Below are 26,603 nucleotides of genomic sequence, written 5' to 3'. Positions count from 1 at the left end.
TAGAGTTGGGACAGTGTACATCTGTAGGTTAGTTACTTCCATAATGTACTGCCATCTCTTGAAGGCCTATGTAGCTCTTCTGTGTCTCCAATTCCATAGTTGTGACAATCCTAAACGTCCTCATATACTATTCATCCTGGCAGACGATCTTGGTAAGTTTAGTCGTATTTTTTCGCAACAAACTAAGACATGCATGATTAACGTACACTTGATCTATTTCAAAACCACAAGAGCGTCTATTTTTACACTCAAAGATCACAGATGTGAGATATTTAGTGAACGTGTTGCCGCCGCCGATGTTACGGCCGCTGCAGAACTGAAATTCATTTTTACAGTCAGCAAAGTCTTTATGAATGCAATTGTCGGCAAAACCATCCATTGTAATGAAAATACTTCCTAAGTGTAGTATAAATTCTCACACCGGAATTTCATGTGGGTTTTCAAATTCATATTGTAAAAGTACTGATTAAAAAAACTTGTAGCATGTTTCAAATGTTGAAACTCACAATGACGACCTTTAAGCTTACGCTATTCAGACAGCTCTCTTTGGTGAAAGACACGAACAGTACGATTTGTGTAGTGTCAATTCGCAAAATGCAACTACTTTCTGCCCAAAAATCATCCGTACGATGTGTATTGTTAAGTATTCCTTCTTGGATAGGACACCTACAAACCAGGCTTATAATTCCCATCTTTGAAAAAGACAGTTCAAAAATCAATCTTGAAACAGCCACCGAGCAGGCTGAATAATACAATGAATGCCATCTGTACAATTTTCTCATATGTTTGTAGATTTTATTAGCAATAAAGCTATACAGCACAGGGTTGTTTATCTTGGGGACGTGATTTTGAACTGCTATTAAAGAGTTGTTTGTTTTATTTTCATATTTTAACTAGTCTCTTACTCCAGGGTAAAAAACAGCACTAATGATATACGGTAGAGGATGCCTAATTTTAAAAAATGTCATGACCAATCATGACATTTTCATTCCCGAGTGTCGTCTTAGCATATAGTTTATTTGCATGCCATATAACTTAACAGACTAAATCTGGATTGTTGAATATTGTAGATTGTAATTTGTAATTGTAATTTTATTACTTCAAGTCAATGCATCCATAAATGGATTTTCATGCATTGAATAAAATACATGGACATATACAGAATAAAAATAAATAAATAAATAACTCAATAAAAAACCAGTAGTTAAAAGTTAAAAAACTACACATCAAAAGATAAGCATAAAAAGTTAGTGAGCACCGTGTATTTAATTAAAACAAGCAGGAAGTTGACATGCAAATCGGCCAAGAATTGGCTCTGAAAAGAATAGACAGGCACAGAAAAGTAGTTTAAATTATAGTATTGGCAATGATGGATGAACGATATTTGAATGAGCGACTGTGGGCTTTAGAAACATGATATTTACTTCTGGTGTTATACTGGTGAATTGTTGAATTTTTTGTGAGAAGGTCAGACAAGTAGACAGGAACTTTTTTGTTGATACATTTGTGAACTAGATTTTTAAGTGTTGGTCGTGTATTTCATGGATAGTTGGCCAGTTGAGTGAATTTCTGTAAGATGTAACATGGTCTGACTTTTGAGTCCACACTGAATGCGAACTGCAAAATTAATTATGCGTTGTAGATTGCTTTTGAGAGTAATATTACAGTTGGAAAAGACAGTGTCACAGTAGTCTAAAAGGGAGAAAACTGTAGCTGAGATAACATTTTTGCGAACCTTTTCAGGAATACATCGTCTGACACGGGCCAAATTCGTCAGACGATAGCCACATGCTCGACGGAGGTAGGCAACATGGTTGGACCAGCTGAGTTCTTGGTCAAGTCTTAAACCTAAACAGGTAGCAGAAGGAGATGCTTTGATTGTAGTACTTTGATTGGAAAGAACCTTTATGTGATTTGGTATTTTCTTGAGTTGTTGCCTAGTACCGAAGAGCATGTATTGATATTTCGAAATGTTGGGTTTCAGAGAATTGGAATGGAACCAAGTAGTTAAATGATGAATTTCATGTTCCAGATCATCGTGAAGGTTGTCAATATCAGAAATTGTGGACGCTTTTAGGATGTTTATGTCATCAGCAAAACCATAAATTGGTGTTGTGGAATGAAGCCATGTGGGGAGATCGTTAATGTAAAGTGAGAATAAAATCGGTCCACAGACACTACCTTGAGGTACACCCGTTTGACTTGAATAAACTTGGATGAAATGTTACCAATTTTAACACACTGAGTACGGCCTGTTAGGTAGCTACTAAACCATTGAATTGTAGACGGGTGAAAATTGTAGCGTTTCAATTTACTAAGCATAATGTTATGGTTAACTGAATCAAATGCTTTGGAAAGGTCTAACATGAGAAGAGAGAAAATTTTCTTATTGTACATATTATCAAGGATGTCATCGGTTAAACGCTGTAGTAAAGTAGCTGTAGAGTGTTTGGGACGAAAACCGGAAAATGTTGGAAAGAGAATATTATTTGATTCTAAAAGTCTGATTACTTCGTTTTTGTCATGATGTCATATTTTTGGAATATGCTTTCAGGATGGAATGATATTGGTTACAACAATGGAGTCGTCAAATCACCAACAATTGACGACCTTGCCAGTAGAGGGGTCATCTTCACACAATCCTACGCGCTTCCATCGTGTGCTCCGTACGTATTGCATTCGTCGCAATTACTTCCTGGGATGAAATTGACATATACGCATTTTGACCCCACTTCAGAACTGAATTTAAAATCAATGCCCATTCGAAATCGGTCACAGTTTTCTCTCTTAAACTTTGTTGTGGTCGTGATCATACTATAGTATTGACTTGACCACCGTATTTTTCTGTCGGGCTTTGAGGATTTTCTTGGTTTTTTTTGCTTTTTGAGAGGATCATCATAAGCAGGTTTCCTTTCTCTACTTCTGTCACTCATTCCTGCCGAATTCCGTCACTAATCCTAACTTCTCACTGTCTGTTCAGTTCTAGGGCGTCGCTAATGACAGGTTACTATGCCCACCGTATCGGCTTTCAGGTATAGTGTTCATATATGTATGTATGTATGTATGTATGTATGTATGTATGTATGTATGTATGTATGTATGTATGTATGTATGTATGTATGTATGTATGTATGTATGTATGTATGTATTACCTGGTAGAAAGGATTTCTTAGTACAAGAATACGTTACATTGCAAATTTAGCAAAAATTTAAAGAAATTGTCTACATTGGTGTCAGGATCACTGTTCTTGAGAACTGGGTTTCAACAATACGTAACAAATTATTCCAACCATTTCGTCCTCAGCATCAAATTTCGTTGAGGAACAGGCCAACAGGTTTGCCTTTGCACTTAACCTTGATGTCAGAGAAACTGAAAGAACAAGGCTACGCAACGTACATCGTCGGAAAGTAAGTTGTCCCGTCTCTTTCAGAATCATCGCTAAATAAACCTCCAGTGATTTCAATCAAATAGTTGACCCAGTAGGAGGCAACGTACTCTATGATGTTGTTTTTATTGTAAATATTTTTATTGAAATTGCACCATTGGATACATACATTTGCAATTTTTATTGGTACGACCCGTTTTTTTTGTCTGGCTGCTGTTTTGTTAGGAAATGTTAGGGAAAGTTCAATTATTACGGCCGGGGTTGGGCCGGCAAACTCTTCCTGCGTACCAGTCAAAATAAGTAAACGCCCCTACCCACAGCACAAAAATAGATGACTCCCCCCTTTTAAGATGACAAAAATTTCATGACACCCCTACTTTACTTAAGTAAAGTTGCACACACAAACACCTCTGGGGGCAATAGAATTCAAAAAAAATCTCAGAGTTTTTTTAATACTCCTTAAATCAAAGGTGTTAATGCTCAGATTTCCCATTCTGACTTGCTATAATTTTGAAATTACCCCTCAAAGGGGTTGGACAGAAATTACAGGTGGATCGTAATATTTTTGCGGAAGCATGTCTACAAAATTTTGATATTTGGATTTAATTGATAATCAGCTGTTGATAATGTTGATTCACTATACATGGTAGTCTATGAGAAAACTATGTAATACTTTTTAAATATAAAACCATATCTATGCACTTATAGATATTTGATAATTGACATAAATGTACAAATTAGAGTAGAGTAGTTACAACCGGTATGTGGACAATTATTTGACTTTAAAATTTCACCAAAATGTTCATCCACTATACATGGGAGTCTATGTTAAAATTGTGAATAATTTTTTTTCCAATGCAAAACTTGCTACACTTGTGCATGTACAGACGTTGAATAATTAACATAATTGTACTTGATTAGAATATGGTGGTTAAAGATGCATATTATGTGTTCATGACATCTGATTTTGAAATTTCACTGAAAATGTACATTCACTATACATGGGAGTCGATGAGGAAACTATGAATAATTTTTTCCAATACAGAAATAGGTAAATCTGAGTATTTATGTACTCTCAAATATTGATATCAATGTACTTAGTTAGACTAGGGTGGTTACAAATGGATATGTGTGCGAGAAAATGGATTTTAGAATTTCACTGCACTATACATGGTAGTCTATGAGAAAACTATGAATAATTTTTTTCCAATACAAAACTATCTAAATCTGTGAGTTCATAGACCTTTGATAATTCATTTTAAAGTACTTAGTCAGACTAGGATGGTTAAAAGTTGATATGTGTGCAAGAAATCGGATTTTGGAATTTCACCGAAATGTTAATTCACTATACCTTGGAGTCTATGAGAAAACTATGTATGAATTATTTATTTACAATGCTAAACTAAATTAATTTGTGTTTTTGTAGGTGTTTGACAATTGATACAAATGTACTTGATTCAAAATGGGTATTTGAAAGTTCAGATGTTGACAACAATTATGATATTGGAATTTCACCTAAAAGTATAATTTCACTTTTCATGGTACTAGTAGTCTACAGGTAAATGTTATTAATTTCCCTAACAAAGATTGCTATATCTATAATATATAACTCTAATATATAAGTAATAGGAATTGTTCATTGCCTTCAGTGAGCTCGATTTACAATAAGACAAGCGTCAGAGTTGCCAAGGCAAGATATTCATGTGACAGATAATTATACTTTTGTTCAGATTTACAGCTAAATGACTTCAGAGAATGAAATCATGCAGCGAATCATTGTTATCTCCCAGAATATTTCTGAACACTGAAACTGTTTTTTGACTGGATGTATACTTATGTAAATTAAGTGACCCCCTCCGAGCTGTTTGAAAAATACATGAGCCCCCCCCCCTTTGCAGTTTTCAAATAAAAGGTGACCCCCCTGGATTTTGCCGGCCCACCACCGACCGTAATAATTGAACGCTCCCTTAAATGTCCAGGGCAATCACAAATATGTGTCTTAACAGATAAAGGTCAAACTTGGAACGGTGCGTAATGAAATCAACATATTATTGTCGCTTGTTTCATTCAACAATCGATTAATCGCTTTCCTGCTGCCGTATTGACATTTGTCATGAAATGAATAGTAATTGCTCAACTGATTATTTACAAAAGTCCTGTAAGAACCAACTACCAGAATGTAAATATGACTGTAACTTTGTTCTTCGATGCATTCAGATATGTCTTCGAGGGAAATAATTTGTAAACTTCACCGGGGATCACTATGACATGTTTTATACTTAAATTATCCATACAACACAGGCCTTGCTCCAGCATTTTGTAAGCTCTTATTTCAAGAAAAGTTCTCACAGACTTTTTTGATAGTTTGTATTTATCATTATGGCGACCATTTCTATCATTTCTATTATTTGTAGTACACGTATATGTGCACTTTCTAATACTCAGCAGCACTCTGTTGGACATAATATTGCAAAATTTAATCTGCTTCCCTAAATGCTCTCATAGGTAGACCCATGCCAACCTAACTCACCCATTTCACAAACTATGTGTGCCTTTCACCTTATGACATTTTTAATTACCACCAACGACTTTGTTGTCAAACGTTATTTGCATTTCTGGTGTTTAAGCGATTTATTCAGATCTAAACGTTACCATTCAAATGTCGAGCAAGCCTTTATCTCAAACATGTCAGAAGATGACGAACTTATCAATTCGAACGAACTTTTAAACGAATGACATGAATTCTGCAGCTTTTTTAACTCTTCGAAATACAATAGAATAATGTATCTTCGGGAAATGATTTCGTAAGCGAGAATACTAAGATTATATTGATATAATTTTGAATGAAATATATATTGTCAATTCGAACGGAAATTGATTGCGGCCGTACAGTTCAATAAAGGATAACATACTGCGTTCTCTGAAAGTACCATCTGCTTTGGACTGTTGATTTTCAACATGTATCAGTTGATATAAGAATACTCTATTGGATCTTGGAATGACAGATATACAGAGCAAAACATGAAATATGCAAATGTCTTCGTCTTCTAAGATCTGACGTATTATCGGAATGGCAAGGCATGCATACCTGCACAATTCTGTGTTTTCACGTCACCATGTAAATATTTTCGTAGTAGCCTGGCTGGCAAAAAGCCGTTTAACCATTTCCTCAGCACAGGGTTGTGTTTTCTTTCCCTTCTGAACGATCCCTTCCTCCCAGAGTCTGATGGTCCATCCTTGAACCCCCCCCCCCCCGCCACCACTCTGATGGTCCACCCTTGACCCACTGTTAATTCCTATCGCTCTCTAGATGGCATCTTGGTTCCTGCAAGGAAGCTTACACGCCAAACAGGCGGGGTTTTGATCACTTCTATGGTTTCTACAGCGCATACGAAGACTATTTCAGGCACACACTTGGTAAGATTTGTTTCGGAGACTGTCAAATACTAATCGATATAGTGATGTTTTCATTGTCACAACCACAACTTTTAATGCAAAGCACAGTCACAATTTTATTGCAGTCATCGCCACCAATGACAATAATAATGAAACTGTTCATACTCAGCATCGACGTCGTCACAGAAGTGACAACTATCACCACAGACCTTGGTGTCATCGTCATGACAGTGAAAGCACTACCACGGACCTTGCTTTCATCGACATGGCAGTGACAAGTATCACCACAGACCTTGCTGTCATCGTCATGGCAGTGATAAGCATCACCACAGACCTTGCTGTCATCGTCATGGCAATGATAAACATCACCATAGACCTTGCTGACATCGACATGGCAGTGACAAGCATCACCACAGACCTTGCTGTCATCGTCATGGCAGTGATAAGCATCACACAGACCTTGCCATCATCGTCATGACAGTGACAAGCATCACCATAGACCTTGCTGTCATCGTCATGGCAATGATAAACATCACCACAGACTTTGCTGTCATCGACATGGCAGTGATAAGCATCACCACAGACCTTGCTGTCATCGTCATGGCAGAGACAAGCATCACTACAGACCTTGCTGTCATCGTCATGGCAGTGACAAGCATCACCACAGACCTTGCTGTCATTGTCATGGCAGTGATAAGCATCACCACAGACCTTGGTGTCATCGTCATGGCAGTGATAAGCATCACCACAGACTTTGCTGTCATTGTCATGGCAGTGATAAGCATCACCACAGACCTTGCTGTCATCGTCATGGCAGTGATAAGCATCACCACAGACCTTTTCATCGTCATGGCAGTGATGAGCATCACCACAGACCTTGCTGTCATCATCATGGCAGTGATAAGCATCACCATAGACCTTGCTGTCATTGTCATGGCAGTGAAAGCACTACCACGGACCTTGCTTTCATCGACATGGCAGTGACAAGTATCACCACAGACCTTGCTGTCATCGTCATGGCAGTGATAAGCATCACCACAGACCTTGCTGTCATTGTCATGGCAGTGATAAGCATCACCACAGACCTTGCTGTCATCGTCATGGCAGTGATAAGCATCACCACAGACCTTTCATCGTCATGGCAGTGATGAGCATCACCACAGACCTTGCTGTCATCATCATGGCAGTGATAAGCATCACCACAGACCTTGCCATCATCGTCATGATAGTGACAAGCATCACCATAGACCTTGCTGTCATCGTCATGGCAATGATAAACATCACCATAGACTTTGCTGTCATCGACATGGCAGTGATAAGCATCACCACAGACCTTACTGTCATCGTCATGGCAGAGACAAGCATCACTACAGACCTTGCTGTCATCGTCATGGCAGTGACAAGCATCACCACAGACCTTGCTGTCATCGTCATGGCAGTGATAAGCATCACCACAGACCTTGCTGTCATCGTCATGGCAGTGATAAGCATCACCACAGACCTTGCTGTCATCGTCATGGCAGTGATAAGCATCACCACAGACCTTGCTGTCATCGTCATGGCAGTGATAAGCATCACCACAGACCTTTTCATCGGCATGGCAGTGATGAGCATCACCACAGACCTTGATGTCATCATCATGGCAGTGATAAGCATCACCATAGACCTTGCTGTCATCGTCATGGCAGTGAAAGCACTACCACGGACCTTGCTTTCATCGTCATGGCAGTGATAAGCATCACCACAGACCTTGCAATCATCGTCATGACAGTGACAAGCATAACCATAGACCTTGCTGTCATCGTCATGGCAATGATAAACATCACCACAGACTTTGCTGTCATCGACATGGCAGTGATAAGCATCACCACAGACCTTGCTGTCATCGTCATGGCAGAGACAAGCATCACTACAGACCTTGCTGTCATCGTCATGGCAGTGACAAGCATCACTACAGACCTTGCTGTCATTGTCATGGCAGTGATAAGCATCACCACAGACCTTGGTGTCATCGTCATGTCAGTGATAAGCATCACCACACACCTTGCTGTCATTGTCATGGCAGTGATAAGCATCACCACAGGCCTTGCTGTCATCGTCATGGCAGTGATAAGCATCACCACAGACCTTTCATCGTCATGGCAGTGACAAGCATCACCACAGACCTTGATGTCATCATCATGGCAGTGATAAGCATCACCATAGACCTTGCTGTCATCGTCATGGCAGTGAAAGCACTACCACGGACCTTGCTTTTATCGACATGGCAGTGACAAGTATCACACAGACCTTGCTGTCATCGTCATGGCAGTGATAAGCATCGCCACAGACCTTGCTGTCATCGTCATGGCAGTGATAAGCATCACCACAGACCTTGCTGTCATCGTCATGGCAGTGAAAGCACTACCATAGACCTTGCTGACATAGACATGGCAGTGACAAGCATCACCACAGACCTTGCTGTCATCGTCATGGCAGTGATAAGCATCACCACAGACTTTGCCATCATCGTCATGACAGTGACAAGCATCACCATAGACCTTGCTGTCATCGTCATGGCAATGATAAACATCACCACAGACTTTGCTGTCATCGACATGGCAGTGATAAGCATCACCACAGACCTTGCTGTCATCGTCATGGCAGAGACAAGCATCACTACAGACCTTGCTGTCATCGTCATGGCAGTGACAAGCATCACCACAGACCTTGCTGTCATCGTCATGGCAGTGATAAGCATCACCACAGACCTTGCTGTCATCGTCATGGCAGTGACAAGCATCACCACAGACCTTGCTGTCATCGTCATGGCAGTGATAAGCATCACCACAGACCTTGCTGTCATCGTCATGGCAGTGATAAGCATCACCACAGACCTTGCTGTCATCGTCATGGCAGTGATAAGCATCACCACAGACCTTGCTGTCATCGTCATGGCAGTGATAAGCATCACCACAGACCTTGTCATCGCCATGGCAGTGATGAGCATCACACAGAAATTGCTGTCATCGTCATGGTAGTGATGAGCATCACCACAGACCTTGCTGTCATCGTCATGGCAGTGATAAGCATCACCACAGACCTTGTCATCGCCATGGCAGTGATAAGCATCACCACAGACCTTGCTGTCATCGTCATGGCAGTGATAAACATCACCACAGACCTTGCTGTCATCGTCATAGAAGTGACAAGCATCACCACAGACTTTGCTGTCATCGACATGGCAGTGATAATCATCACCACAGACCTTGCTGTCATTGTCATGGCAGTGATAAGCATCATCACAGACCTTGCCATCATCGTCATGACAGTGACAAGCATCACCACAGACCTTGCTGTCATCGTCATGGCAGAGATAAGCATCGCCACAGACCGTGCTGTCATCGTCATGGCAGTGATAAGCATCACCACAGACCTTGCTGTCATCGTCATGGCAGAGACAAGCATCACCACAGACCTTGGTGTCATCGTCATGGCAGTGATAAGCATCACCACAGACCTTGCTGTCATTGTCATGGTAGTGACAAGCATCACCACAGACCTTGCTGTCATCGTCATGGTAGTGATAAACATCACCACAGACCTTGCTGTCATCGTCATTGCAGTGACAAACATCATCACAGACCATTCTGTCATCGTCATGGCAGTGATAAGCATCACCACAGACCTTGCTTTCATCGTCATGGCAGTGATAAACATCACCACAGACCTTGGTGTCATCGTCAAGGCAATGATAAGCATCACCACAGACCTTGCTGTCATCGTCATGGCAGTGATAAACATCACCACAAACCTTGCTTTCATCGTCATGACAGTACACACTGTCATCGTCATTATATTCAGAGTTTAAATATATAGCATTATACCGTTGATAAGCACAAACTTTTATGAATTAATCATGCGTTATTGTTCATATTATAAGAACACGGATATTTAGACTTAAGAGAAGATTTCACGCCTGATAGAAGTCAAGATGGTGTGTATTCAACGGTATGTAATATCAGATATTTGTTTTATAGTTCAGTAAGTGGTTAAAGTGGTCAAAGTAAAGAATTATTCCTCAGAACTCAAAGTCGCTTTTTTATTTTTATTTTTAATCTGAACACTGCTTGAAATGGCAAAACATTTTCTGGAGACATTTCTGCAAAATATTTTGGTAGTGTCTGACCGGTTGCCGTACTTTTGGTTGTTGGCTTCAGTATCAAGTTCTTTCAGCATATTACACGTACAGAATTTACTTATAGTATTTATATTGCTTTCAAAGTTTGACCCTTAAAGCTGTTTGAAGTTTTAATTGATTCCTTTCAATCTGCTTTCGTTTATTTTTTCACTTTATCAGTCCCTCAACGGACGGCGTAATGTGCACCTTCAATCTGTCCGTTCAAAGCCATTACTCAGACATTTCTAAACCTATTTCATTCAGTCTTGGTACAAGGACAGAGTATCTGTACTGTGGCATTTGTATCCAGGTCAATTTACATGTATTTTATGATACGATTAATTATGGTCATCAGGTGACGATTTTGTTACGATGTTTTCATGTCCAGTCATAACGCTCCCATGCCTCAACGTATCTCATTTGAAGTTGGTATTCGGAAGATATGGATGGCATACGATTAGTGTCGCTTAAGTGATCCAATATGCCGTTTGCGGATATTTTTGATTTTACGACTAGCGCCTCTCCGTAGTCGTACCGATCAATTCAATCAATCTTGGCATGAAAGCCATAGTTTGCAATCCCAGGGTCCGGGAGTGGCAATGAATAATGAATGCAAATCAATCTTGACATCGTGTTGAAGCTAAGATAACAATTCACATTTGCAGGAAATTCTAATCCAGACAATTTTATTTGAATACAAATATATATACACTATAAGCTAACATAACAGACGACATTACAAAAAGATACGGTAGTTTCTACTGTCGTATTCGTTACGCTCAGAATTTGTTGTGTGCTGAGTACCATGCTGGCAAAGGCCAACCGGGTATACTTCTTTCGTCCCTTGACGACGTTTAGTCAACAGTGCGTTTCGGTTTCCGCCCCAGCAGTGCTCCAAATTTAGCCGCAAATGGACTCGAAAGTAATGTTGTAAGACACTGCTGTTCGAGATTGTTGCCTTGAAACGTTCGTAGAGTTTGTGGATCACAGTCACGACTGTGCTGTGGATGAGATGAACAGTGCGGTCAGTTTTGCTCCGCCGGTCACGATCAATCATGCCGTGGTATATTGAAAGCGATCACAGGAGGGAATCGTTCAGCGGGTCTGAGATGAGCCATCATAACATTAATCATAAAAAGCCACATTACTTGGGTCAGAAAGAATCAGTATACCAATGTACTATAATGTACACAATGCAAATCAATTTGTAATTACTGAAGGCACCAATTAAAGAAGACAAGTGCTACAAATCCAAACAGGGATCATCAGCTCCACAAAAAAAGTTAACCCAGCAGAGACTGAACCATCGACGATGATTTCTTATTTCTATTTTCGTAATGTAGTAACTTGATCTGTAGCACAGCCGTGTTTGGTTGATCGATTAACGTTTAAACTTTCCTGTCAGCTGGCGGGGAAGGACAGTGAACATGACGTTTATATTTCTTTTTTATGATTTTCATGCCTTTAACTTGCTATTAGATGCTGTTATTTCGAACACATGCGGTCAAGTTTGCGATCCATCCAACATTTTCATGAAAGACTGCCACGTCACAAGTAGACGACCATTTTCGTCAGCTTGTAATTTATTTATTTTGTGACTTGCAGTGGTACATTCTATTTAACTCGACGAGTCCATGCATTTAGTTGATTGGGAAATACAAAGGTTGGTCTATAAATAAAGGGTAATAAAACACTGTCACTCTAATATCGGCCGTTTATGAAAGAGTTCGCATAAAAAGCCCTAAAATAGTTGCATTAAAAATACTGCAAAATGTTATGGCTGTCTTTATCTTCGTGCTCTATCATTTTGTCATTTCGCTCTTTTTTGCATGCGTTATTGATTGCATTTTGTTATTGATTGATTGATTGATTAATTGAATAACCATTTGACGAAAGGAAGTCAATCAAAATGAAACCCGAACTGACTTTCAAATGTATCGGTTGTGGTCCCTGTTTTCTCAGTCTTTTCGACTCTCTCTCTCTCTCTCTCTCTCTCTCTCTCTCTCTCTCTCTCTCTCTCTCTCTCTCTCTCTCTCATTATGGAAACCATGTAAGGAAACTTTGTTTACGTTCTTTTATCTCACATCGTCGCCATTGCAGTGAGCGGGACTAGTCGCAAGAGCTTACAATCAGGTCATTCATAACATTTTGTCTCATTGGTGTGATATCATCTCTGATGCACAAATTTAATTCTGTGTATTTTTAATCACAGTATTTATTTAGCAACAAGGTCATCGAGTATGTAAAGAATCATGACACGAAGACTCCCATGTTTATGTATTTTGCATTGCAAAGTGTACACGGACCAATTCAGGTAGGGTGTCAAATTTAGCACAAGGTGTCATTCCCAGAAAGTTGCTTGGACTGGTGAAAGTTCCGTGTGTTTTTCGTGTTCTTGACATCAGTCCGACAAAAGAGGTAACACATAGATATGTAGGTAGCATACACTATGCTATCTGTATGGTCTGGCTGGGCATTTGTAAAGTATTTTGCCTGGGGTGCGTAAGAATGTAATGGCGAAATTCATGCGTACAGCCAGGTCAGGGGAAAATCAGCAGCAGCAAAATATCCGCCCAAATCGAAATGAATTGTGTTTCCACCGAGTTTGGGTTCAGACGAGGAGGTTATTTGACGTGGGTCGAGATTGCAATTATCAAGTATACGTATTGCATATTTGATTTGACTATTTTAATCATCAATACCGACACAATGAGAGAGCTTACGAATTCTTTTTTTGACATTTTTTACTCCTGTAACTAGGCACCGCAGAAGTATCTTGACATGTATTCGCACATCAACCATACAGGACGAAGAATTAAGCTAGGTAGGCTTAGGAAGATACACTCATAATGACGCCTTCCTCAGCTTCGACGCCTTCTTCTGCTTCTACCTGTCTCTTTGTCTATTGATCTCCGTCTGCCAATCTATTTAGATTTGTCTATCTATCATGACTGTTCTCCTATTCGTCCATCTATCTACCTGTCATTTGTTGTATTTTTGTCTATCTGTCGGTCTGTCTATATGTCTGCCTCTTTGTCTGTCGATCCGTCTGGATGTTTTTTTCTCCACACATGAGTCCATTCATTTTATTATGAATCCATGTGACTGTCATCACATGGAAGCAAAATAGCATATTATAAAACATCTTTCTAACGTGCAGATATATTATTGAACACGTTTTGCGACTCCTTAGGCTATGACACATAAAGTTATTTTAGCAATAAAGCACACCCAGCGAGATTTTGACCAGTTCACGACATATATGCACGAGCGATAGCGAGTGAATATATGTCGTGAACTGGTCAAAATCGACTGGTATATCGTCGCTTGGTATAATTTATTGCTAGTATATCATAACAGTGTATTGAAATTCTGGCATGGAACGTCAAAAAACGGATTTTTGCTCAAGCTGAGAGCTCGCGCGTACACAAGCCGTGGTATATCGCCAATATGCCACGGTTCTTACGCGTCTTGACCAATTAGATCGCTGTATTTGCGCCATGAATATACTGGTATGATATAATGCTATTGTATTATTTTTAATATCATTTTAGCCATGGTTACAGCTATGGACGACGCAGTCGCTACGGTGGTTGAAGCTTTCAAGGAATATGGATTCTGGGAGGACACGTTACTCATATTTATGTCAGATGTAAGTGCCAATGTCTTTTCAAAGCAATATACTAACATTGAACAGACAGGCAGTTTGACAAACAGAAGACGGGCAACGATAGGAGAGTCTCATGTAACAGCTAGAAAGACATAAGAGCGTTGACGAAACTCTCTCATTACAGAGATCTGACACAAACTCTTTAAGACACTGCCACCCAGCCGATGTTGTTGGGTTCGAAGGGATAATAACAATATTGACGAAAGAAGGTTTTACCGACAGACAGGAACAGGGAGCAAGAAAACGAAAGAGAGAATAACAGTATACGGTATAGTCCAATATTGGCGCCAATGGTTAGCCAGCGGTCCATCGATGAACACCGACACCTTTAACTGGTTATTGTATCTCAGGCTGAATTCACAAACAACGGTTGTGGGGGGGGGGGGGGGGTGGAGGAAAAGCGTTTGAAATCTTTTTTATTTTTTCAAGTCTCCCCTCATACCCCAAAACATTTTCAAGTCTCCTACCCGTCTATATGATCAATTTTTTAAGTCCCCCAATTATCATATAGCCGCATATTTATAAGGTTTACAGGCAAAGGTATAAGCTTAATAAACGTATATTGGGCAGTTCTGCTCGCAGATGTTTGACGCTACCTGTTATTTGTAGTTTGTAGAGCCATATTCCTAAGGCAAATTCTTAAATTGATTCATTTTAAATTTTAAACGCATCGGTGGACTTTTTGATTTATCAGTCAAAGCCGACTTGAGTTAATCCAACTCTGGTCAGGTCAATGGCACCTGTTGAAGAGCACACAAAATGACGATCATGAGAGAGTGTGCAAATTGTGAATTCCTGGCTACATTTTGCCAAATTATGAAAAACTGAGCACAGTGACCCACCAATTTTTTTTTAGTCAAGACTATATGACTTAGGTGCTACTCAAAATTGACAACACTGGAAGATTTAAATATTCCATCAAATGAACGTTATAAGGGGCCATCGATAATAAAAGCTGACGCACGACAAACTTAATTCTTTCGTTTAGGGGGAGGGGTAAAAGCTCATTTCGTTTTGTGTGCGTCAAAATCGCATAAGGATTTTCTATTGTTTTCGAAGTGCGACTTTGCAGCGAGAACGCAAAACTACCTTTGCGTTCATCGAGAACAGAATGACCACAAAATACGGAGACAGAAAAGACAACGAAAAGACATGAATGTGAAATAAAAACCTGTATGCTTTTTCAACTTGAAACATGTATGTGAAACATTTTCCTACGTGCAAAATACATTAAAATGTTCTGTCTTAAAAAGTGAAACGCGTAAAGTGGAGGTTTATCAATTAATGTGCCCTTCCGGTATTTTTTCATGGGCGTGCGGATCGGAGAGGTGCGTGTGGGTTTGTCAGAAACGGCATCATAATACAAAATTGATTTCGTTTTTAAAAGGGGAGGGGTTTCAAGTAAAACGAAGGAATTACGTTTCTTGTGCGTCAGCTTTTATTATCGACGGCCCCTAATCTAAGTCTGAGTTTTTGGTGTAATAATGGGAAATTTTGGTAAAAAATGAATTATTCCATTTAGTCACACATTGTTTCATTTAAATTAGTCTTTACGGTTTTCAGTTTTACTTTTCTACTATTTTACGATGAGAATCTGAAAATTCAGAAAATCAAGCATGGTGACCCCATCTTTCTTCTTTAATATTTGATTATTCTCATATGCCAGAATTCAAAACTCCTTGAAAACTTTCAAGTCTCCTGATCTTCCATGTGTTGCTCTCCGGCGGATCTTGTGTACAAGTATGTTTCACTGTCATGAGCGTTGTTTTGCCCAATTACCTCTTCAACTACATCAGAGTCAGAGCTGTCACTGCCGATATGCAGTTACAGTGACACTGCAGTAGCAGGGCTGTAGCTGTATTAAGTTTTATTATTTTAACAATGTTTTTGGCATGTTTATACAACTGCGTTCTTGTTCAATTCCCCACAGCATGTTGAACTGCCCGGTATTCAGCTTTTCAGTACAGCCTGTGTATGTGTAGCATGCATTTGTATCATTGACTAATCACTTGTAGTCTTGACTCTAATTCAATTCTCACCCAATATTTATATATACAGGCCATATTGTGTGTTTCAGCATACTGTAGGGAGACAGCAAGAAACTGTATTCTGATATATTGCTTATAAATATTGTAAAATAGTCAACGGTTGCAGTTTCTGCCCTGTTACTTTAAGCTTACCCACTTGTTTCTTTACGAAAAATCATACATGTTTAGATTATTTTCAAAATAAAAGTCACGAAATGTGACAAATTGGTTCTAGATTTTGTTTAATTATTACTTACATAAGAACAATTGGATGACCTTAAAATGCTATTGATTTTTCATTGAATTACCGACCAAACCTTTGAATCGGAAAATGTAACAAGTAAAAGGGCACAAAACATTTTCAGGTCCCCCTAAAGACAGAGCAGAAGTTTCAAGCCCTCCCCTGCCTCAACTACCCACACAATTTTTGAATTTTCCAACCCCCCCCCCCTGTTTTTGTTTTTTTTGTGAACGCAGCCTTAGTGTGCATTTTGTATTTCAGAATGGTGGATCGGCGAACTTCGACTCCTATGGCAGTAACTGGCCTCTACGTGGTTCTAAACAGACACTGTGGGAAGGCGGTACTAGGGTTGTTACCCTTGTTCATGGTAAAATGTTGGAGAAAACAGGTTACGAAAATGACCAGTAGGTTTATAAACAGTGTATGTTACAGTAATTTACAGATGCAGTGATTTAACACACTCATTGTCCCTATTGTCTAACAGTTCAAATCAACACCCTATGTCTTCTACTATATAGAGCCGAATACTGCGAGCAAGTAAAATTTACTTAGGGTCGCAACAACAGAGAATTTCACCATTTGTTATTGTTGTTTACAATAATCAAACCATGTCATTTTGTAATTCCGCTCAGCACCACACGACAACAACAACACAAACTTTGCCGAACATACTTTCGCTTAACAATTGGCGAAAATCCGAAAATTACCGAAGGATGCATGGTCGGCACTCTTCGGAAAAGAGAGAGGCGAGAACAACCTGAGGCGAGGCGAACATGGATGGGTTACGTAACCGCTTCACGCCTTAAACAATACCCGTTGCAAGTCTGTCTATGTTTGTCTGTGCTTTGATGAAGCACTTTTGGTCCTTTTCGAAATGATCAAGTTTTCAACGCCGGTGAAATTAGGAGAAATTGGTATAAACCCTTGTAAGAATCCGTGACATCATTCGGCCAGCCATTTTTCACCCTGAAATCCAGAAATGGAAGTCGAAATATGGGTAAATTTCATGATTTCATCGGTTCTCTTGACCATTTACATAAAAATTGGACCAAATTTCGATCTTAGATGTGTTTCCTTAGTGTTATCTTATTGTAAAAGTTTGAGAGTCCTACACATACTAAACACACAAACACTTGGTCCTTTCTCGTTGACTCAATTTTATTGGGGAAATAGAATATACGATGGGGCATATTTGTATAGCTTATTTCAGCCTCTCAAACGAAATGTTTTTCATAAAACGATCCTGATAATTCTACTGGCAAAGCGACCTCAAAATGTAGAAAGAATGTAATGATCGGGTTAGGCGGTTAAGTGTGCAGTATGTATGGTGAACAACTTCTAACAATTTAAAATTATAACGATTATGATTGTGTTGCGTCGCACTGTGCCAACTTTAATTATTAATCGAACAGTGTACGTTCTTCTACAAGCGTGGGTTTTAGCAACACGTTTGTGGTCTGTAGGCAATACATTGTAAAATTTAATATCATGATAACATTGACTTCATTTATCTTCTAGGTTAATTCACATCGTAGACTGGTATCCTACATTAGTCAACTTGGTTGGCGGTGAAACAGGTAAGCAATCCTGTTAATGGGACAGTTTAGGTATGTGTTATATAAGTAGTACTCTCCGTGACAACGTGTGTACTTTCTTGATTACTGCACATATAAATCCTCATGAAACCTATCTTTACGGCGGCGATTGTCTACGGGAACTTACTGGGAAAATCGATAATATTGACAACTGGCCACTGTTGGTCAGAGATGGATCGTTTCTCTACGACGCGCATTTTTATAATATCGTTTGCTGGTCGTCGTATGTACCAGGATGCGACACTTAAAAAGTGGCGTTGTATCGTCATTGTTCAGACTTTACAAAGGTCATTGATATTGACTCTATCTTTTTTATGTACTTTTCTTCATTTTTGTGCTTGTTGTGTAAGATTTCTTGTTGTACGCTTCATATGCGCTATGTTTGAACATGAAATTGAATTTAATAATTGACAATGTGAAAATTGCATGTTGTACCGTCGATCCCAGTGACTTTGATTGTTTTCATTTAGTAATGTTTTGAAGGCCTGTACTTAGCTAAGAAAATAATATAAAAATGTTCAGCTTCTGTCCCTTTTACAGTTAAACTGTATATGTAAGTGTGAATTATCCACACTTAGCTCCTCCATATTACATTTAAAATAAAAAGTTATCGTGAGACGTAGCAAGTACGACAAAGATTTTACGGCTGTTTGTGAATTTACTGATAACAAGGCAGTATTGCTGAAGGCAATGAGTACTTGGGCCGTGATAGAGTAATTTTGAGGATTAGGCATTTGATTAACTGGTAATTAAACGAAGCAATGGCATGACAACGGCAAAATATGTCTAGCAACTTTTGTGGAGTTTGAGGCAGGGGTTCTTTATTTATAGTGAAAATTGCTTAAACTCCTTAAATATTCAAATTACAGCAAATTTCTTTTGTTCTCGATGGTAGATGTCTAACATTTAGATGGGCATATTTAGATTTCTACCCTATAGTTATCCCTATATACCAAAAATCGGACATCCAGCTCTATTGGCTTGCTCAGAATTAGATATGCGCATAATTAATGAGGTACAATATGTGGTGTCATAAGGTGTCCCATCATACCAAATATGAAGGGTGTAGCACTTGTGGTTACTGAGTTGTGGACAAATATATGTATTTGAGGTCAAAGGTCATTGAGGTCACGTGACATTTTGTCAAAATAATTGTATTGCTAAGTTATTCCTATATACCAAAAATCAGACCTCTAGCTCTATTGGCTCGCTCGCTTGAAAACAATCTCATAAACCTGGCCATATGGGCAACTGTGTATGGGCAGCTGGATACTTGACTTCCCGGAGAAGGCGAGCTGTCACGTTCAAGCTCAGGATTATTTGTCGATCAAATTTCAGTAAATTTACCTTACCTAGATGAAATTTTGTCTATAGGCTGAAATTCGCCGAATTTTGACGAAATTGCATCGATTTTCAGGTTCATATCCGACATTTTGAGTGCAGACAGAAATAAGCTTTGAGGCAACATGGCTGCGACCCCATGTTGACCCCGGTATCTGCTAAAGTGCGGGTTGCGGGCTGCGGGCTGCGGGTTTTTAGAATTATGGCTAGATTTCTAATATATGTAATATGGCATATAGTATATAAGAAATAAAACCTTTAGAATGTGTCTATTATCAATAATGATGATCAGGTCTATCGTACAGTATCCCTTTTCCTGCGAAGTCCATATTTCACCATCAGGTCAAGATGGTTAAAATTAATGAAACACTACTATATGGTGTATTTTAACGTAATACTGTATATTTGAAGGCTGTTGAAAACATCAATGCTGTAAACTTGATTTTTTGGACTAAAGCTGCTATAACAGACCAAACCAAATGGGTGAAAATACGTCATGTTTCTGAAAAAATCAAAATCTGCTAAACTAAAAGCGGCGATTCCGAGGACCAATTTATTTATTCCGAGCTGCCGCATTACAAATAATTTGGGATCTGAATCACTTTTCTTTCTTGCCATGGATGTGAGTGAGAAATATACGTAATACCAGACTGACAAAAAAAAAATCGCGCCTCGGAAATGTCGCCACTTATTGCGGAATGAAATTGCTACATTTCTAGTATCAGGCCATAGGAAGTAAATTCTTTGTAATGCATCCATTCACAATTCGGTTCCAGGGCAACTCATACAGAAAATTAAACAATGCCTAGTTAAATGCAATGCATAAGGAAAGATTTGACTTAAAAAAGCGTAGAAGTGATGTGTATTGTAAATGCCGTGTATTTTTCATGAAATCTTTAAAAGAAAAAGACGTACAACAAAGGACTTAGTTTACTTTGCCGTTTCGGTTCAAGCGAGGTCGCGACCTCAGAGAACGACATTCTGCTAACATTTTACGCGAGAATTTCAGTGGGAAAAACACGCCGGTGCGTTGCCTTATTTTCAGTAATCGATCTAATAGGAATATTTTTGGATGAGTTTGTGTTCTGCAGCTCTCAATAATTTATCTCCTAATATCATGAACGTATGACTTGCACCTGCAGTATGATAGTCGCTCCATGCCGGTATGCCCCTTCAAGCATTTGATCGAGCGTGACTTTGAAAAGTTTCTAGGACTATAATCGTGTTCACCACAATAAAATTATTTGAAACGGCGTTGAAAACGATTTTGAAAATTGTGCTTTTATCGGCGGTTGAACTAATCTGAAGTGTGAGAAGGGCGAAAATGAAGGGCGAAAATGAAAAACACACATTTTTTCATGCCCGCAACCCGCAGCCCGCAACCCGCAAAATAGCGCATCCGGTTGACCCCTAGCCCTGCGTACGATGCTATGTGCTACAGCTAACACACAGCATCGTACGCAGGGCTAGCGAGAGAGTTGCCGACATCGACGGTTATTTACGAGAAGTGAATAAAAGACTGTCATTTTTGGAAGCGATCGAGTAGCTGAGGTAGGCTGGGATACGACTTGGGCCCAAGAACGCTGAATTTCGGCAGTAATTTGGCTTTTTACGTCAAGTCCCAAAATGGATTTGAAGTCACCGACCCTACGTACGGGTCTTTGCAGGGCTGTGGTGAGCGGGGCAATTAGCTGTAGCGGAACACACAGCATCGTACGCAGGGCTAGTTGACCCCAAGTGAAAATGTGTTCGCGATCAAATCTTCCTATATTTTTTCAGAATTTTCGACAAAATCATTGCTTCTTAAATCTTTTGTAAAATATAAAATACTAAAATAAAAATGCGATGTGCCATGTCTCCAGATTTCTAAAAACATCGTTCGTTGACCGTTCGACGGAATACTCATTTTGCAAACTTGTGACGCAGTTGAAATTCAATACTGACCGCCAAATAATCTTAATGAGACGAGATCATTCTAGACCCCGGTTCTAGACATCCTCCAAATTATCCAACCATTCGCGTTAGAGTTCAGCTCGCTTAGAGTATCATAACATTCTTCGGCCTTCGTTTAGATCGACCCTTATCTCTCCCATTTAGGAAATAAATACACAAGCTACCTCGACAAAACTTCGTGCACCATCCAGGACCAAACGCACTACAAATCTGTCTTGACGTCATCATGTCCTTACATGGTAATCGGCATACCGTATTTTTAGCAAAGGAGACACAGAATACGTCGGAGTATTCAGTTTCAAAACGTATTACATTGTGTGATGTTGTCAAAAAAAGGTAATGTTACTGCAGTGGTATAAATTACAAAACACAAAAGTTCAAATCAGTTTATTTTGGACTGGCTTTACCCAACATTTCATATTGTTTCTTATGCCAGATTTGACCACGTACTTACTGGCGACCCCTTACATGCAAATTTTGTGTCAAATGGTGTGTTCTCCTGGAAAAACAAACGTACGATTTCTATATGAAGGAGGCGAAATTTGCCCTCAAAACTCGAAACCACCCCTTTATGGGGTGTACCTAGCTATTTTGAACGAGCTTCTCAAATCTGCAGCTCTATTTCGAAATGATGGTCTGGTTTTCTCAGCTCAAGGATAAGTGTTCTCCATCGCTGTGGGCATTACTATTCTCAACTGGGGGTACAGTTTCCAGTCGTAATGTTTTTCATTGTGTCCGGGATATAGGCCTAAAACCTTTCCTTTTCAAACTTTCACTGTGATTAACACTAGTCCACATCTTGTCAGTGATTAAACATGTCTCAAGTTTAAATGTTAAATTCTGGTCTCGAGCCCTCCTGTTCGACCAAACTGAAATTACCCCTCCCACTTTGGCTCGTCCAGTGGGTGTAGCAAGGGTCGTGCCATCGCTTAGGAAACGGAGGGTGCATTAATTGTTGCATTTCGATGCACATTTTGATTATATTCAGATTTTGTGGCAAAAACTCAGATAGAGAAGCATTTATATTCACATCTCACTATTCATGACTGGCTGAGAGCAGCACTTTTTTAAGTTAGCATCATTACGCCATTTATTATGCCAAGAAAGATGAAGCCAAGACATTTTGCCCTCCCTGGTCTCAGCCAGAAATGGTTATACCTTACAGAGTTTTTTCCCACGGAATGAAAACAAATGTACTGGGGCTGAGGCCCAAGTACAATAATGCAACATCAAAGTGGATATGACTTCTCACTGACTGACGGTATGTACATCAACGTCAGAACTATATACTATAAACACATAGAGACAACCTTCAATCATCAGTGGTTTGACTTCCTGCGACAAAAATAACAATGTGAAAGAGACATGCCTGGCTGCATGTGGTAGAGTACTTAACCAATTAAGCTCAACCGAAGACGAGCATCGTTATATCATAAACCCTAGAACGATTGATGGAGAATGGCAGCATACCCTTGAAGCAACGTATCCTGTATCCCTTAATCCTTATCCTCATACACACGATAAGCTACCAAAAATATGCATTGGTCCAGTTTTTCCACTTTGTGGTAGTTAAATGCATTTCCCTGTAAATTTAAATTCAAAATATCCTCAAACCTCACGAGCGTCGATCCCTTTATTTTATGATCTCTCATCTGTATACAGGCTATAGAGGATTCAATCCTAACAAGAGAATAACAAACAGGTCACTTTGAACACCTCATGTATTTTGGGTTTCCTCATTTGCGTTTTGCTGAGTCTTTAAAATTAAAGTTTCATTAAAAAGGAAAAATAGAGCAAAATAACTTTGTAAAGGTATATTTGCTTGACTTATTGGTAGGTGTACCCGTGCTGCAATATATTTTTATTCTTTACCTCTATAATCGAATTTTGACTGTGATGACTAAGCAAAAACTAAATGAGCGAAACAAAAATACACGAGCGGGTGTTTGTAGTAACCCGTTTGTCGTTTGCCGTTGCCGCTTGTCGTTTTTTTTTATTTCTCCACTTTTATTAATAGACATGGGTGAAGCTACATTATACAATCGTAATCTTATCTAATCTTATCTCTCCTTTGTTTTCAAGATCCAGATATGGACGGTCTTGACGTTTGGAATACTATATCTAAAGGTGACCCTTCACCTCGTACGGAGTTTGTTTACAATTTCGACCCCATGAAAAGAATTCCCCATCGGGCCATCAGGTAAGGGGGTTTGTAGTAAGCTAGTCAATGCCTACCAATGCACACAAATGACAAATCTTTCAGCGATAAACTTCTGTACAACAGTGTAACCCTGCCATGCTATGGTATCAGAATGCTCACCCAATAAGATTGGAAAGATATCACCCAGATATTTACCGCTCACCAGTTTTGGCAGGGAACAGGGTTGTATCATCCCAATATATAATGATAATTCAATATGCAATACTAAGCCAGATTGTCACTGTAAAGTTGGGTAACCGTCGTGGCATTAACTGTCCAAGAACCAACCATAATTAATTCCAACCGAATTCAATCTTGACGCAGCCTAAACTGTACTGAGAGTATTGGTAACATTCTGAGACCGCCAAAAATGTCTCTCCAACATCGTGACATGAAACGACTGACAAAATATCATTTCACACAACATGATACACATTGGGACTGGAGATAAATTGCAAGGGAGTGTAAAAAAGTGACACTTCAAGAGTTTTTTACATTAAAAGTAGTGCCCCATTTCTATGTATACATTAGATTTACCCTCCCCCTGCGTGTCACACTCCATCAATATCACAATATCAGTATTTACATAATTTCTGATTTTAATTTTGATCCTTCATACAGTTATTCTGAAACTTTAAAATAGTTTATTGCATGCAGTGTTTGAATTAATACTATGGAAAAGTGATTACATCTTACAATTATTATGTTAACTAGTTTGAGGACACATGGACTATTTCTTAATTGTTAACACAGTTTTGTTGTTGGGATTGTAGTTCTTGAGCAAGCACTGTTGTTTGTCAGATAATGAAGTCAGTACAGCCTAGACTACAATATTTAACAAAGACTCACTCGTTAAATGCAAAAGTATGCCTCCCCTTTGCGACGACAGAGCATGTTAGAGCAAGCCCCGGGAGGGCTACTCCTGATATTTATATTCGGGGGTTTGCCACCAAAGTTGAAAAGATCTACCCATGTATATTCAAAAATATGGCCCATTTTCAGGGACAAATTAGGGGAATTTTCGACTTTATTCTGTTGCATGTAAAGATTTCCTAAAGCATGGGATATTTGCTTAGAACAGTTTGTTATCGACCCATGCTTTGTTTTTTTTCGGATGAAAAATCGACCCGTTTTTTTCATGAAAAACTGGCCCACTCGGGCGACACATACCCTACACTTTTCTATGGGAGTACCCCCTCCCAGGGAGACAAACCCATCCCACAATGGTGTCCTTAAACTGGGAGCATACAAAGGACGTGAGAAAATTATTCTTAAGTGCAAGTACTGCTATTCGCTGCTGATTACGGAATTATCTGCTTTACTTTGCAGGGTAGGCGATTACAAACTTATACATGGACACGCTGGCAGTCCAAGTAAGCATAACATAAACCATTCAATAAATTGTGAATGTTTCATGAATTCAAAATAATTACTTCAGTACAATTCACGTCACCTCATGTGACCATGAACTGCGAGACCCTGATGTCATTGGACCATGTTTGTTTTCCAACATAGTATTGGATTTACAACGGATGAAACAGAACATTGCAAAAACAAGTACATTTCCGGCAGAATATTCTGAAAGTCAGGGTCAGTGGAAATAATCATATTCTGAGTATCCCTTTGAACTTCATCAAGAAAAGAGTCATATGAAATGTGGAATAGCTCTCAGAAATTACGTTTTTTTCTGATTCAAGATGACTGGATACCTCCTCCTGAGAATGGATGTACTCGTGATTACACAAACAGACGTATTACGGGACACTATACAATGCTGTTCAACATACGCGGTGGGTATTTTGAAATTCTTTACAGTTGCTTATTTTTCGGAAAGCTCTTTAATATCCCAAAGTGTCCTATTCTATCATGTAAATGGCTGAAGACGTCCCTTGGGATATTATCTTATTGTGTCTTTAGAAGCAGGTAAAATCTGACCTGCCCAATTAAACACTAGTTCAACAATATGCCATATATTTCTTTCAGATCAGAACTGAAACAGAAGGCTATATTTTGTGTAAATGTGCCACCGGCTGTGATACCTGACTACAAATCCAAGTATGCTGTTCGGCATTTCGTTGAGTCAGACATTCATGTTGGCCAAAATGCGCAATTTGTACGGTTCCATTTTGACATTTCGAAGGTTTTCAAGGTGAAGAAAGAAAACATCACAAAACGTCTTTATTTTTGTAACATATCATATCTTGTATATTATACGATGTAGATTACGACAGACATGTTTTAACTTTCATAAATCACCATTGTACCTTGAATACAGCGTTTACATTGGTCGTATGGGTGCCATGCGACCTTTGAGCACAGTTACGACGACTGTATCCCTTTATAAGTATAGAGTATATGATGACACTGAGATATAAATACTAGTTCGAATATACACCAAAAGTCATATGAGGACAACATGCCATGTGAGTAGAATATGATACAGCAAATCTACAGAGTTTTGAACAGGAATGATAAACATAGTGACAAGTCGTCATTCTTAATTTTATCTTTTGCAGACGACCCGACTGAACGCATTGATCTCAGTGCAGAAATGCCTGAAAAAGTGGATGAAATGATGGCCCGACTGAGAGAACTAGAAGAGGAGGCTATTCCCGCTATTGACCTCCGTCGATGA

General features: G+C 39.2%; 1 protein-coding gene across 1 annotated transcript; it reads left to right on the top strand.

The window, feature by feature from the left end:
* On the top strand, positions 1 to 26,603 carry LOC139114556 (arylsulfatase B-like). The gene is made up of 15 exons (XM_070676392.1): positions 1 to 152; positions 2,555 to 2,666; positions 2,981 to 3,032; positions 3,305 to 3,408; positions 6,697 to 6,803; positions 10,705 to 10,772; positions 13,154 to 13,255; positions 13,702 to 13,765; positions 14,496 to 14,593; positions 17,141 to 17,283; positions 18,398 to 18,456; positions 23,851 to 23,968; positions 25,298 to 25,341; positions 25,666 to 25,758; positions 26,485 to 26,603. Exons 1-15 carry the CDS (start codon positions 44 to 46, stop codon positions 26,601 to 26,603), a joined length of 1,392 nt encoding a protein of 463 aa, XP_070532493.1. The 5' UTR covers positions 1 to 43.

The sequence above is a fragment of the Ptychodera flava genome, chromosome 1, assembly GCF_041260155.1.
Source record: "Ptychodera flava strain L36383 chromosome 1, AS_Pfla_20210202, whole genome shotgun sequence".
Taxonomy (NCBI): Eukaryota; Metazoa; Hemichordata; class Enteropneusta; family Ptychoderidae; genus Ptychodera; species Ptychodera flava.
Note: the sequence above shows the minus strand (reverse complement) of the source record. Positions and strands in the feature narration are given on the sequence as shown.

Bases quoted from the DNA above. Each gene is read 5' to 3' on its own strand.
- LOC139114556 (XM_070676392.1), top strand. From the start codon at position 44: ATGTACTGCCATCTCTTGAAGGCCTATGTAGCTCTTCTGTGTCTCCAA. The intron at 2,667-2,980 runs GTACGTATTGCA...CTGTCTGTTCAG, and splicing joins GCGCTTCCATCGTGTGCTCC to TTCTAGGGCGTCGCTAATGA. The intron at 17,284-18,397 runs GTAGGTTTATAA...TTTATCTTCTAG, and splicing joins ACAGGTTACGAAAATGACCA to GTTAATTCACATCGTAGACT.